The sequence below is a fragment of the Bemisia tabaci genome, chromosome 7 (genome assembly GCF_918797505.1).
Source record: "Bemisia tabaci chromosome 7, PGI_BMITA_v3".
NCBI classification, from domain to species: domain Eukaryota; kingdom Metazoa; phylum Arthropoda; class Insecta; order Hemiptera; family Aleyrodidae; genus Bemisia; species Bemisia tabaci.
In genome coordinates, this window is record NC_092799.1 from 15,274,960 (window position 1) to 15,290,685 (window position 15,726).

At 35.6% G+C, this 15,726-nt stretch overlaps 1 protein-coding gene across 1 annotated transcript; it reads right to left on the bottom strand.

The window, feature by feature from the left end:
• Positions 1-405: 405 nt before the first annotated feature.
• On the bottom strand, positions 406-14,464 carry Serinc (serine incorporator TMS1). The gene is made up of 9 exons (XM_019043810.2): positions 14,235-14,464; positions 11,152-11,316; positions 10,400-10,626; positions 8,628-8,837; positions 7,713-7,794; positions 6,007-6,190; positions 5,523-5,714; positions 4,311-4,464; positions 406-2,695 (listed from the first exon to the last, which is right to left on the bottom strand). Exons 1-9 carry the CDS (start codon positions 14,268-14,270, stop codon positions 2,557-2,559), a joined length of 1,389 nt encoding a protein of 462 aa, XP_018899355.1. The 5' UTR covers positions 14,271-14,464; the 3' UTR covers positions 406-2,556.
• Positions 14,465-15,726: the final 1,262 nt, after the last annotated feature.

Consider the following 15,726-nt stretch of genomic DNA (forward strand, 5'->3'; position numbering starts at 1 on the left):
GGGACTGAAGAACAAGATGCATTATTAGGGCAGTTTTTGAAGAAATTAAGATATTAGAGGTAGATCCTGCGAAAACTTCACGACTTCGATCCAACTTCTAAGCAGCATCAAAAAGTGAGTTTAAACTACCTTTCTGCTATGAGGCTTTGTAGAAGTGTAAATAAATTTTCGGTCTATCAAGTCTCATAATTTAAAAATGATAACTTTTCATGATTTTGAGCAAGACCGATCTCAGGGATATCAAATTTGTCAATTAATCACTGTGGTATTCAATTATTGTTCTTTCGTAGTTTATTATTCTTTTTATCCTGAGATCATCCTCTTCTGCTCATTTTGAAAATTCCACTCTTCAAATTACGAAAATTGATAGAAAACATTCTGGACTGAAAACAGCGATTAAACAGCTTTGAGTTTCAAGTTGGTTTTATTATTAGGTAGTAGAACAGTATAATAAGTACATACATTGAGAGCATAATTCACAATTGACAAGATAAATTTGTTCTTTCAGGTGACAAGCAAAATTATAAAAAGAAAAAACAGAGCTGCCCTTGTCAAGAGGAAGGGTTATATTATCTCAAGATTCCGTGTTATTAAGAGTGCTATCAAAATACAGTATTTTCGACTTAGGTAAAAAAACTGAGGGGCAGGGATACTACAGATAGATGATGGATTTAACAACCATTTTATTATCAGGAGTGCCAATCTAACTACCAAAGAATCTTATTTATTTAGAAAATAGGGGTTGATAAAAAATGTTACTCAGTAGAAACATAAAATGCTTACCTGATGAATAAAAGCTACACTTATCAGCTATTCCCTCCCTGACTCTAAGCTACATGCGATAATATGGCGCTATGATGTAAAATTTTCTGAATATTATCAGTTTCCCCTTGTTGTGGCAACTCTGAATCATTCTTAACATCTAACTAATATTTACTGTGATCATGAGAGTACAATGTTAACCTAGGTCAGTGGGCTGATCTGAAATCATAGAAATCCTCCAATTCGGTCGAGAAGAAAATTGGACTGAGCCAACTTGAATCCTCTTGTTACTGCTATTAGTTCAGCTGAGTGAATCAGGCATAAAGTAGTATGCTAGAATTGTTAAGGAGTATACCTAATTTTGCTGAGGGTCCAAGATACTTTAATCGTTTCAATTTGTTAAATGCACTTTGGAACCTCCTCCATCACCGATGTCACTATCTTACTTGGGCTCACTAACACTTAGAAACGCTCCGCAGTATTAGAACTGAATTAAACTGAGAACACTTTAAGAGATCGCACGATTTCTCCAAAAACTGGTCAGAACATTGTGCGAAGCATACGTCTAATGACATTTTTAATGATTCAAGTTTTTATGCTCTGTTCGACCAGTCACAGTTTTTCTTTGTTTTAATCCCCACTCCTTATCTCATAAATTAGGTTTTGCTCTTTAGTTTGTATTCTAATAATAAATTCTAGGGTAATTATAACATATCTTACCAATCAATACTTTCAAATAATTTTAAAACTTGTATAATTGTAATATAAAAAAATATGAAAGGAATGATCATTTCAGGAACTTATCTATCAAACCAGATGGAAAAAACTTGAGGATTCCAGGGATCAATACACTCAACTCTGCCGACAGACTGACCTGGGTTTGACGTTGAAAAAATAGTTTCGAACTTTTCATCAAACCAGCAAATTGAACAGAAGTAATAAATAGCACAACAGAAGATAGGAAAGCAGACTTTTCTCCGCATGGGCTATTAAAATCAATTTCTCATGTCAAAAACTACTTACTAAAATAGGACAGAAGGTAAAGATGATAAGTCATCACAAATTAAACTTAGGAATACGACGGCTACCACTTAAAAATCAAAACATCTACAGACATCAATTTTTTAATATTAGCTGAATATTCGAGGTTACGGCCGTAGGGTAAAACATAAATGCTCAAGTAGCAGATAAAAATATAAAGGTAAAAAAAATAATAAAAAATAAATGAAGAAAATTCGGACCGCGTTAAGTATGAAGGAATCGAGTCATATCAGCAATTGCTAAATTTCATCCAATTTTCTTTTTTACATGAGAATAAATGGGCAGATTCTCTTGAAAATTTTGAGGAATTTTCTTTACATCACGGAGGATATTTCATGAAATTTTCAAAAGTGCCTATATTACCGTTCTCCCAAAAACTAATTAATAATCCGATAAAATTTGGCGATGGCTGATTTGACTTGATTCCTTTCTGTTTATTACAGTCCAGTTTATAACGGTTCCTTCAATATAAATCTATGTTACTGACTCAAAACTTCAAACAATAGGGCATTAAAGGTCATACAATGGTTAATTTCACTTCATTTTATAAGCCACAGGTCGTAAATTCAAAAATCGACTTCACGAATTTACAAACGGTGTCTGTGCTGCAGAGAAAAAACCGTTGATAAAAAGAGCAGCTTGCATATACAAAAAGAAGTAGAAGCCACAGCTGAGACACTTATTTGACTCGACGGATGGTAGATAGGGTACTCGCATAAAAAATGAAGCGCTGGAAACAAGTAATTTTAATACTTATTCAAATACTCTGTCCGGAAAAACAATGGGGGCGACCAATGTCCAAATGTAAAGCGACATGCATAGCCAACTAGAAACTTGTTTCACCCACATTGAAGCAGAATTGGAGTTCATTGTTGCTAAAGATGTTGTTGGTCTAAAACAAAACGAAACAAACGTTGAAAATAAAAATGAAATTAACCATCGCAATTTATTCTTAGAGATATGGACTAGAGAATGTGATTTGGGATGAATGGAAGAATGTGAGAGGAGTCGTGAGTTGTGTTTGGTAAAAAAAAATTTTTCTCCTGTTTTTTTCCCAATAGAATCCTACAAGTCCTCAGCTGTGTTTTTTAAAATTTGATCAATATAGAATTAGTTATGCAACGTTTCGTGACGCATGCAGTGATGAAACCCTCCTGTGTATTCAAAACTTCAAGCAGGATTTTCTTAAAACAACGTTTTCTGACCTTCAGGTACACTTTGTCCAGGATCTACAGGATGGTATTCCAAAAACAATTTTTTTTATTTTTTCCTTAACATTTTTCTCGAATTACAGAAATCAGGGTTTTCCCTAATTACCTTATCTTCCAAAAAAACAAGAGGAAAAATCCAACATGAATATGTTGGAAAAGCGTGCCGAATAACTGAAATGTTGGACATATACTATTTTCATGTCATTGCTATTTGTATCAATTGGTACTTTTTGCTGGTTTGGGACAAAGTATTGATTCATCATCATGAGCTTTGGAAGTAAATTAATTTTAAAGATTCCATCCAATTATCTTGATTTTAAGCTGATATGCGGCATTTGCACACGACTGCGATTTGCGGCGAACTGCGGTGCATCAGCTTAAAATCAAGATAATGGGACGGAATTTCATTGCGTTTTCATCATAATTTTGTGCTGGAACTAAATTTTCATCGATTCGATGGCCGAATCGGCTGCCTACAAATCAAGCCAATTTTGGAGGGTTCTATGAGAGATTCCTTCAATTATCGGCTCTCAGGAAATCACCACATGGCTAAAATTGCTAGTGTAGGTGCTCGAGTGCTTAAAATAAATTTATTTAAGAAACTCCTGCATTAAACTATCGAGTTAATTTCTTTTCAATAATATCATGGGATTTACTAGTTGATGTAGCTATTATAACCCCAAAATACTTTTAAATCGCCTTTTTTATGCAGGGTCACAACAGAATTTTTTTTTTGCTCAAATGATTCAAGAGACACTGTAGTTCAAGAATCTAAAGAATTTTCGATTGTTGCAGATAAAACAATTTAAACTCATTCAGGCACACCGTGTATTCTATGAGGTACCTCTCTTGCCTTTAGGTCAAAATTCTTACAAAAGAGCCCCATGACCAAAGAAAAATGATTTTACAGGGCAAACATTTTTCAGCCTCTCCAGAAAGCTTTCTGGGAGAGGCATTGTATTCGCGTTTGAGAAGATTCTTGAGACAAATCCTGGAAGCAGGTAGGTCCGAGCGCCTCGTTGACGTGGGCCATTTTCGTAGGTTAGGGTTTGTCCGTTTGTTTATACAATTTATGAGTCCGCTTTTAACAAAGTTTCGGATATAATGAAGTTTTTCTGGGAACCATGAACTTCATTATATACGGGCTCCACTGTATGTACCTTGTCCTCCAAGCCCTTCAATTGATCTACTAAAAATAGTACTGCCAGGTACCACTGGAATTCCTTTTCTGGGAGCAATCACAGGTACTTAAAATTAAATGACAGAACAAAATGAGGTAATTTAAGGGACACTTACGTGTACCAGTTGGTCAAGGTCATCATTATGTACAATGTTGCCAGAGCGAACATAATGTGGAAGAATGTCCAGCTGTAGACAACGCCCTCTTCCTCATTGTCCCACACTTTGCTCTTGTTGCTGCCTCCAGCTTCAAGGGATCGGCTTTCATCACCTGTCAATGAAAAGATTTGGAAGTTATCGACTGTACGGGTACTTGAGCCTTGTAACACACACAAGAGTCATATTCATAGTTTTTCTGTGAATAGCTCCTTTTATGGACTGGCATCATGAATAAAGACAATTTTTGCCGAGCTTGAGTAATATTCAGCAGTATAGCTTTATGAATGGATCCTTGCAAGGGATGATTTACCACTGCAAAAGATACAAAATATGAAAGAAAATATAGTTCGAGTCTTGTAAATAAGATAGCTTTGCACCATGCTTGAATATTGCCAAAATCATAATTTTTTCTTCCGTATTTTGTACTTTTTGCAGTGGCAAGTCACTCCAATTTTCGGCTTCCAATATCAAACCAAGATGAACAAGAATGTTATGAATGAGGGTCCTTCCATTAAAAATAGGAAATCATGGTGTCTAGTTTTCTTGGCAAAGCTCATTCCCTGATTTTAAGGAGCTCATTCCCTGATGAGAAACCGAAGTTTTCTCCCACTTTCGCGGGATTTTCTTGGGGAAAAGAATTTAATTTTCCAGAGTTTCAGATATGAATATAGATTTTAATTCATTGTACAGCCATTTCTTTGGCGCACATTCAAAAAATGTTCCTGATGTTGATATTATCTGGTCAATGGAAGCTTCTACACTATTCCCGGTTTCTGGAATAGATTCCCTGATTTTCCCGGTAAATTTTAATTCCCTGATGAATTCCGGTTTTTCCCGGTTTTTGAAAAACTAGACACCATGGAGTAAATTTATGCAAAAACTAAGTCAAATACATCCTTTACAAATGACAGGTTGTAACAATTGTGATGATAAATCATTCTGGATAATTTGAGTTCATAGGTTGGTTGCCTTTTTGGGCCCTAAGAGTTCCATGACCAAAACTCCAAAATTATGGACATGCTCATACTCTCCCTGTACAGGTACTCTATTGCCAGACCCAAGAGTCTGACAAAAGCACGCAACGTATTAAATAGATAAAATTTGGAAATGAACTATGCAGGTAGGTGGTTTAATAGATGAGTCAGAAATATTAATTCCTAATTGACTCACCTCCTTCATTGGTATCATCAACAAGAATTTTGTCGGACATGGTGAATTTTGAAGACTTGGATGCACTCCTTAGCGAGGAATATATGACACAACAGGCCCAAATGAGAAGACCAATCATGCTCTGCCCGTCAAAATGAACTGCACTTGTGTTGTTGCTGAGACCGGGTATGAAGCCAGGGTTACAGCCTTTGTCTACAAATATGACAAAGACATTAATTAAAAACAGACAGGGTTCATCAAATACAAATATCCAATAGCAGAGTTCATGCAACAAAAAAGGAACAAAATGCAATGATGTTCACCAAGTTTCATCAGAGCCTTCATTCAAGTTTCCTCTCTTTAAAAGTAAAGAAGGAAACTAGTCAGTCCAATATTCCTGAGAAGAAAAAAAGGAAAAAAGAAACAAAACCTTTACTGTTGATTCAACAAATAAAGCAAATATTGCTGAAAATTAAGTTTGTAGCCTTTAAAAATCTTGGCTTACCAGGGCTATTGGAGAGAGCTGACCAAGTCAAGTACATTGTGTAGAGGGACACAACGGAGGTTTGAAGTAGCCCTGATCGTGGTTGTCTTTCTTGGACCGCTGGTGAAATGCATGTAAATCCAGCAACAATTACGAGGAGGAGATCAGAAGAGATGAAGAATTTGTTCAAATAACAGCCATCCGACTGAAACAATCAAATCAATCCACATAAGTGACTTGATTCAAACAGAAATATGCTCAAATCTACCGCAGAGAAGATTTCCTTTTGAGTCAATATAGAAAAGAATGCTTGTTTAAAGAAGAAAAGATGCTTACATAAAAAGATAAGTCACTTACATCAAGCAGAAACCTGCTTTCATTCAACGATTTTATTCTTGATTCAAAGTAAAATCTTCTTGACAGCATACTCAAGAATGTTTTTGCCTAAATTGAGTTACTTTTTCCTCCAATGAAATTCAAAAATTTTGCTAAACGATACAAAAATATGGATGCTGCAACTTGGTAAATTTTTCGAATTCCTCTGTAATATCTTGATTTATTTTGCGAGGAAAGCTCTGTACTCTTAAGGGATACCTTCCAATCTTGATATGTTGGAGTGCCTTCATTTTCTTATGAGACTCCACTGTTGTGGAATAGTTGTTTGAGGCACCGTGGCACGGCGTAGCATGCTGCCAGCGCGAAACGCACATTGGCACCTACAAACCTACAGGGATACTTCATGCATTACGCAATGCTTGAAGTATCCATTTAGGTTTGTAGGCGCTAGTGCACGCTTCGCGCCGGCAGCACGCCGCTCCGCTCTGTATTTCTGAATTGCGTTTTTTAACTCATGATTTTGAAATCTTTGCACACTCTGCATGTATTAGTCTCATTTAAATTGATGAAAAAATATATGTATTACCGGAAAATATAATGTGTATTTTCTAAATATTAAGTGGGTTCCATGTCAAATTTAATGCTTTCCAAAGCATTTTAATTTTTTCTTTTAAATTTTGTACTTTTACTGTGCTGCAGTTTGGTGCGTAGGCAACCAAACGCTCAAAATTGGACGTATTTGACTCTGTAAAATCGATGTACAAATGGGTTAAAACCAAAGATTGCGTACTTCTTGGTTTTTTTCCCTCTTCTATTCATTTTTGTATAGTTCCTTTCAATACAACTACGGCTCATTGAGATTAATATTTTATATAAAAAATTTTAAGTATAAAAATAAAATCAAATACTCACCAATGACAATTTGAAAAGATAAATCAAAAGGAGAAAGTAATATTTCATTTAAAAAATGAGTTACCATAACGACACTTCCTTCTCTCTCAGTTTTCTCATTTCCTAATTGTCAATACAATTTTATATACGGACTAAAATATAACGCTTGGACCAAGTCACTGTTGCTTGTTTTACGCTTGGACGTAAACTACCGGACAAAACAGGAGCGTTGACGGAATGTCCTGAATCCAAAATTTCAGCGTTCCCTCTAAGTTGATATTTTTCAAAAAAGTGGAAAAATTCCATTAATAAAAGTCTATCGTCTTGATCGCTAATTCTTACATTTCTATATATCTGGGGGAGTTTTTTTTTTCATGATCTGATCCAAAAACTGATTGGTAGAAGGTAATTTATATCTAAATACTGACAAATGTTTTAAGAGATGAGCAGAAGTAGGAACTACTGGGAAAGCAGAAACCATAAACTTGGTTAAAATTTACCGTGTAAAGAGAAAATAGGAAGAATGCACCAATGATGGTAAGAGTGAAATTCAGCAGGGTAACACCTATGAGGGCAAACCACCTGGAACATAGGAAACAAAGAATTTTTAGAAAAAAGAGAGAAGAAATGTACAGAATTAGAAAATATGTGAGATTTTTCAATGGAAAAAAAAGAAGAAATATGAGTCCAAAAAGCGGATAAAGTTTTTTCCCCCCTATTGGAATTGAGCAGTGTTCAAGGTGACTGAATTATATTCCTGGTAAAATATACAAAGAATAAATAAATACAAGCTTTCGCTTCTTTACTTTTAAGATGTAACTGCAATACGAGGGTATATTTCATGAGCATCATTATCCCTGTTGGAAGTGAGTATTTGTAACGTTCTTTTTCAATGAACTTGTTCGTTTACAATTTTAATCTCACAGCAGCCAAGTTACATTGGATTAAATGTGGTTGAAATCATAGCTAAGGTCACACAATCAGATTGAGCCTTAAATGGACAAGGCCAGAAACTTTTTCTTCAAACACCAGCAGCCTACAGGTATTTTATAGGAAGGGTGAGCTCTGATTAGTCAACATGGTTGGTAATTATTCCATTAGATACTTGCAGGCTGCTGGTATTTGAGGAAAAAGTTTTTGACCTTGTCAAATTGATGGCTCGATTTATCAATTGACACTAGCTCATGGGTTGTCCCTTTATGTAACCTCATAAGCACTAGTCTAACCAAAAAAGTACTTTTCAGAATTCAAACTTTAAGCTTGATATTCCCGGTCAAAAAACCTTTGTATTGGTTTTTCAAGCTTGGAGACACAATTCTTGTGAAAAGTTACCTTAAAAAACACCTATTTATGAGCCAATTCCTGCCTTCTGCAACATTCACAGAGGGCTAAAAGTAGGAAAAAATATTACGTACCATTTCCTGGATTCAGTTTCTTCGAAGTTGGTGACCCAGCTTTCAGCCCAATTGTGCGCAAAATCAATAATGAGGATCAACTGGATAAGAATGAATAGAAGACCACCGACCATACCAAAATACATCCACGGCAAACCAAGATGTTCTTTAGGAATGAAGAAAGCAGCAATGGTTCCGCCGATAATTAGAAGGTACTTTAGTCCCCAAAATCTATTCACAGGAAAAGAGGAATACAAGTAAATGAGTTTAAATTTTTCCTCAGGGAGGATCTATATTTGAAATTAAGTACCTAAATTAGGAAACTGGTTGTTCGTGACTCTCCCAGGTTGCCAGTTTTTTTCATAATTATTAATTATGTGACGATACAAATGTTAAGGTAGCCAATAAAATATGTCTTTCGCAATAGCAGCGGCAGCTCACTGAGAATATATAATTACTGTAACTCTCTTGTTTTCCTTTCTACGTCATTTCCTTTATTCTACTCTATTCTTGTCTTCATTTACATTTTTTTCTTTTACTGCCATAATTTATGTTTGAAGTTGGATTGCATTCTACAAAAAGGAACAAAGAGCATTCTAACGTTGCTAGAATTGTGCAACTTACATTCTTTGCAAAAAAATTACTAATATCATGCAAACAACTGAATTTACAAAGGTATTCTCGTCCTGAATTTATAGTTTATTGGGAGTCAGGATAAAACTTGCAAGTATGATTAATTTATACTTGCAAAGTAAAAAAAGTTGCACAATTTTAGCGACATTGGAATACGCATAGTTCCTTCTTGCAAAATGCAATCCAGTTGATACTTAAATTGGGGTTTTGGGTAAATTAAATTGAGCCAAATTTTGTATGGAGTTGTAATTTTGTAGGAGATTCTACTTCTGACACATCCACAAAGGCATTTATCTTCGAAAAGAAACTCCTAAATGGCACAAACAGTGTCTCTACAGTGTGTCCGAAATAGTAGCTCTTTATTTGAAAATCCGGCCTGATTGTTTCTTATGCTGTTCCTCAGAAGAATGGCAGCATGTACAGCAAGAATTTCAGAGGGGAGAATAAGACAAAACTGAAAGGTGGAAAATGAAGAATTTAGGTACTTTTTATACTTTGCTGGTCTAGGAGCCTCTTAAAAATTTTAAGGATAAAAGAGAGAAAACATCTTGCCAGTGTATTTGTTGGAGATACTATTTAAAATTCGGAATACCTGCAGCAATGTGGGAAAAGTCCTGAAACTAAAGGTGCAAAATTTTCTTTCCTGCCACAACAACCCCAAACTGGGAATGGCCCCCACAAAATTAGAGGTCTTGAGCCTCAAAATGTAACATCTTATTGGCACGGGAGTCTCTCACTTGCTGATGGGCAATGACAAAAAACTGCAATCTTGGAATTGGCTTGGATCTCAACAATTTGCCAACTTTTATTAACCAGCTATAAAAATTGAGGACTATTTGGACCGCGTTTAACAGAAAGGAACCAAGCCACGTCAGCTGTTGACAAATTTAACTAGGCAATTCGATTTTTTACGCAAGAATGTTTGTGCAGATTCCTTTGAAAATTTTAAGGAATTTGCCTCTTACTATGGAGAAAATTCACAGAAATTTTCACAAAAATTCACGCGAACATTTTCGTGTAAAAAATTAAATTGCCCAGTTAAATTTGGCAATAACTGATGTGGCTTGGTTCCTTTCTGTTTAACACGGTCCATTTACAAACTTTACAACCCTGTCCTTAAAATTAGGGACCTAAAAGCACTCTGATGGAAATATACTTACCCGTTTTGAATGGCTGCCCTGTTGTCCCTTGAGGATTTGACACCAACCATAATAATGGCCATGAAGGCAAAGAACATGAAAACAGTGAAGCATATTCTGTAAACTGCGATGTATCCAACGGCAGATTGACAATCAAACTGTGGTAAAGCTTGGGAGGGTGAAATGAAATCACTAATTTGAGCTGAGATTGATTTATTCTCCTGTCCTGTCCCATGGCAGAACGGCACCTGAAATAGTTTGTAGAATGAGAATTTCACTCCGGCAAAACATAACATTGCAAAATTGGGAAAATGAACACTCTTGGAAGGATGAATCCATTATGTCAACACAAAAAAGCATTTTTGGAATAAATTGGACTGTGTGCAGCTCAATTTATAGCATAAAATTCAAGAATGGTATTGCTACACAAATCTCTGGACATGCTGATGAAAAAGCTTTTTTTTGAGCAATAAGGGATATCATTAACAGTCTGTTTCAAGCCCACCCTGCTTCTCACATCCTTCAGTTTTGGCACTTGGAGGGTTAATACTTTATGAAATGCATCGTGATTGAGCTTTTTTTCTCATCCTCTCCTGGAGTACCTAATTGCGGCTTGATAAAGGGTCTGAATGATAATTTTGGCAAAAAATCATGAAGATTTCTTCAAGTTCCAGAGACAGTAGGTAATATCAACTAGAAGGAGGGATAAAAAATAGAAGAATGAGTTTAAATTGGTGCCTTTGAGACAAAGTTAAACACAGACGGAACATTACTTTTTGAAGCATATCCTGAAGACCAGGTGCTAGCATTAACGCAGCGATGATAGTGCTGACAAGCAGCATGACAGCATACATCAGGCGAGTTGAGGTTGAATTGCGGCAGGATGGACACACTGCACAGCACAGACTTGCTGCTGAACTTGCGCAACAGCAAGCCATCTGAAAAAATTACATTAGAAAATTAGTAAAAAACATCTTAATATTTAATTTGAAAAATAGAATGAAATTGTGAATCAACCACTGTACTAATTGCGAGGGGCGTTGGTTCATTTGAAAGGTGTTGTTCTCAATGCTTCGGGAAAACTATAAATTATTTTCTGGGATTCGTCCCTGATTTTTAAATCCCTAAAAACTCATAAATTGGATGAGGGGAAGTGGGGGTTTTTTGTTTTTTGTTTTTCGGAAAAGTTTTGTTGCTACGCATCTTACTTTACTGTTTGCTGTCTTTTTATCAGCTGTTTTCATTCAACAATCATCATTAAGTGAGGTTACTTCCAACACTCAACTGCCATCAACTTACATTTTTCTTTTCCCGCGTTTTTTTTTTTTTTTTTTTTTTTTTTTTACGGTTTTTCATGATTGGTTCCATCTTTTTCCTATTGCCAATTTTTCCTCATTAAGGCAATAACCTCCAAGTTTTTTTTCTCATTTAACTTTTCACGCTGTTTCTTTTCAATGTGTATAAATATGTTTATTATTAATTTCCATTTTCATTTTATCCTTTTTCTTCTGATTTATTTTTTTAAATTTAAAAATTGAACTTTTCAGTTATGATTTTGTTAAAATAATAATAATTTTTACTAATTTTAATTTTAAATTTAACAGTTGTTATGAGTGAAATTTTCAATGACCGAGGCGGTCGTCCTCCAAAACGTGGTCGCGTTTTCCAGAATTCTTCGCATGTTCGTTTAGTGAAGCAAGAACTTAACTCTGTTATTAGTATAGAAAATCAAAGTTTCATTTCTTCATTTCGGAAGTATAAAATTGATGATCAGAACTTTGATGAAAATTTTGTTACCAAATTTTCAGTCGGTTCAATGAATATAATTTGTCATCATTGTGATGCTCGCCATTTTCAGGGTGAAATGTCCAATGGTCATTTTAATAACTGCTGCCAAAATGGCTTAATTTCTTTACCGAGTATTCGGACAAATACCGATTTGAAATCATTATTTTTATATTCTCCAAATTTCATAAAGCATATCAGAAATTATAATAGTGCTGTTGCTTTTGCCTCTTTCTCTGCAAATCGAATTTATATTCCGGGTGATGGACCTTATTGCTTTAAAGTTCAAGGATCCATATATAGGTAAGTTTATTTAATATTTACCGTTACGTAACGTACTTTTTTCAGTTTCTCAGTCCGTCCCTCCCTCCTTCCCACCCCTTAACGCATCCGGAATGCAGCTGCATTCCGGACCATGAAACCATGGAACCATGAAAAAAAGAACAGCAAAAATTAAAGACTCAAAGGGCAACGGGGTAAGAAAAAAGAAAAATTATTAAGTAGCGCAATTGTGGAATGGGAAACGGGGCGGAGAGTCTAAACACCAAAAAAACACCACTGACAATTAACAAACGACAAAAAAATTGAAAAATTACATTTCAAAAGCAGCAGAGAGAGGATTTTCTATTGTATGAAGATTAAAACAAAATTTTAGTTTAAAGTTTACTAAATAAAATTACAATTTTTGAAAACATTTGTTGCATTTATTCTCTCAAAGAAATAATTAGACCCGATTCAAAGACAAAACAGAAGATTAAATGAAAATAAATAAAAAAAAAAAACATGTGAAAGTGAAAAGTGTATAGGAAAAATAAGGGGCTGCGAAGCAGCCCCATAAGCCCCTAGTATCAATAAAATTGATTTTCCATTGATTCTTCAGACATCACTTTTCTCAGGTTATAATCAATCAAAATGTAAGCCTCTTTGGTGACCCGTAATTAGCCCACTGTTTCCATCATTAATATGTTTTCAAGGTACCTTCGCCACCAGTTAGTGCAAGTGTGAGTTGAACTTACCTTTGAGGGTAGAGGAAAATAAAATGCGAGGACATGATAGGAACTCAGAATTGCACAAGGAAATATTTTCTACCTAGCAAAAATATAAGTCCTTACAAGAGATCCTTTTTAACCACTTCAGCTTCCAATACTTCTGATGATCAAATTGTTAGTTTTAATTCATAACTCTTCAAAATGAGAATAATTTAGAGCAGACTCGTCCTACGTTGAGACAAAAGTCACGTATCGTTTAGATCACCACTCATCAGTGGTGCCATCTGACTACATGTATTATCCTGTTGAGTGCTGCTATTTCAGAGGTAATCAAAGATTGACATTTGTCTCAACATACGATGAGTCCCCTCTAGTGACAGCACTGCACACAAGGTTGTGGTCAAAATTTCAGATGTCTAAGTAGAGTCCATGCAGAATATGCTTACAAACTTTTAGACTGCGACAGAAGATCCGCCATATTGATTCTACCAAATCCTTTAAATGTAAAAGGAACATCAGACAATCTCCTGTCTTAGTGTCAGTTTAGAAGTGTGTAAACTTATTTGGCGTGGACTCTACATACTAGGCAAGGATTTCAGTCGAACCCTTTGAACCAGTAAAAAATACAGGAGGTCAAGGCTGGTTTTGTAATGATAGCTGTCCGTAAAGCTTGACCTCAAAAGTTCGTAAACTAAACTACTTTGGCACCTCAGTTTATACAGGAACCATTCGTTTGGTTACCTTGGGTTATATTCAAAACTAATGGTTGGGGCAACTCAAGATTCAAACTGCACCTGCATCTCCAACAGTTCCACATTGATTAGAGGATAGAATTGGAGATGCTAGAGAATGGTATTGCTTTATTCAAAGTGAGAGTTTCATTTCACGAAGAAGGTACGGTAGCTGTAAGTTCTGTTCAATGATCAGGGTGAAGGGTACAGGTTGTGTTCAGTGACTCAGAGTCGTTCTCGACTCAGAGAGACAAAGCTTGGGCTGAAGAAAAGGAAACAATTCCTAGTTGAGATCAAGGTACCAGACAACTTCAACGGTAGATAGAAGTAGAATTTAGAACTTAATCTTACCGAGGCTGCAGAGAATAAGCCTAGAACGGCTCCCATGATGACTGAAAATTAAGAACTGCTAAAGGGACAACTTGATGAAGAGGATGAACTCACTCTAAATCATTGACAAAAAACAAAGAAAGATGACTAATAATGAACTTGAGCGACTAAAACGACGTTCTCTTCTCTTTTCCTGATATCACAGATAAAAAAAAAAGGAAGGAGACTGATAGCAGGACAAAAACCAAAACAAAACGTCACTCCGCTCCCCTCCCCTCCTTTCTGTCCTACTCCCTCCCTAATCCAACCCCTCCCCGCCTTCTGTAAGGCACCAAACATAACCTAACTTCGACTCTGATCAACTTACGATTGAGCGTTTTTGCAGGCAAAGACCCCCTACGAATGAGCAGGCGATCACAGAGCGGGAGGAGCTGGTGGAGCGTGCATGAAGCTCGCTCGGACTCCATGATTATACTCTGTTGCTCTCTCCTCTCCTCTACTCTTTGCACATCACATAATGGCGCCAAGCACAAATTTCACTCTCGGAGAAAAATTAAACTGCTCAGCTCAGGGAATTGACCTTTTTGATCGGGATTAAATTTCTAAAAGAGTTCAAACCAAGTACTAACCAGGGCAATTCTCAAAATTCTTTGGCAAGACATTTTTCTGATATAATTTAAGGATTACCTAAGGAGGGAAAATCTTTAGCATATCTGGAGAAATCACAAGCTTGTGTGGGGGCCCCGCAGCGTTCTGAGGCATCCCTAGTAGCAGAACAAATTTTTGTTTTTCTAAAAAAAGTATAAAAAAAATATATCTGTTATCTAAATGATTTTTTTATATAAAAAATGTGTAACGCTTACTTATATAAAAAAAAATCAAAGTTCAGACCTGACCGTAATATATGAAAAATGATAAAAGCTAGATAAGGAGATAAGATAAGAAATTTCGAAATTTTTATTTATACACACATTTTTTATTTTTTTATATAACGCATGCATACGAAAGTGTTAAAAGTGAACATTTTTATGTAACGATTATATAAAAAAATAGGTCATCATTTTCGTGAGCTTTACGCGAATTAGAGGAATTTTTAGTATGTTCGCGAAAAGCTCACGAAAATTATTACATTTTTTTATATAATGGTTACATAAAAATGTTCACTTTTAACACTTTTGTATGCATGCATTGTATAAAAAAAATTAACTTTCGTACATAATATTTATCTTTTCCTTCTGTGGTTTTGCTACTAGGGATTGAAATCAAATTCTAAACGTACCTACTTACATTTTGAATTTTGATGGAAAATAAGGGGGGGAGGGGCTTCATTTATATCTGAGCCATGGGGATGCCAGATGATGAGGAATGAGTTTGAGGATTTTTGCGCTCAGCAGAGATGTTTTCAGGAGCATTGGGGGAACTAGTTAGGAGGAGGGGGGAGAAATATTACCCTCTCCTGACTTCAAGAAATATGAGGGCTTTTGCTAAGTTAGCTGTGTTGCTAGACTTTCAT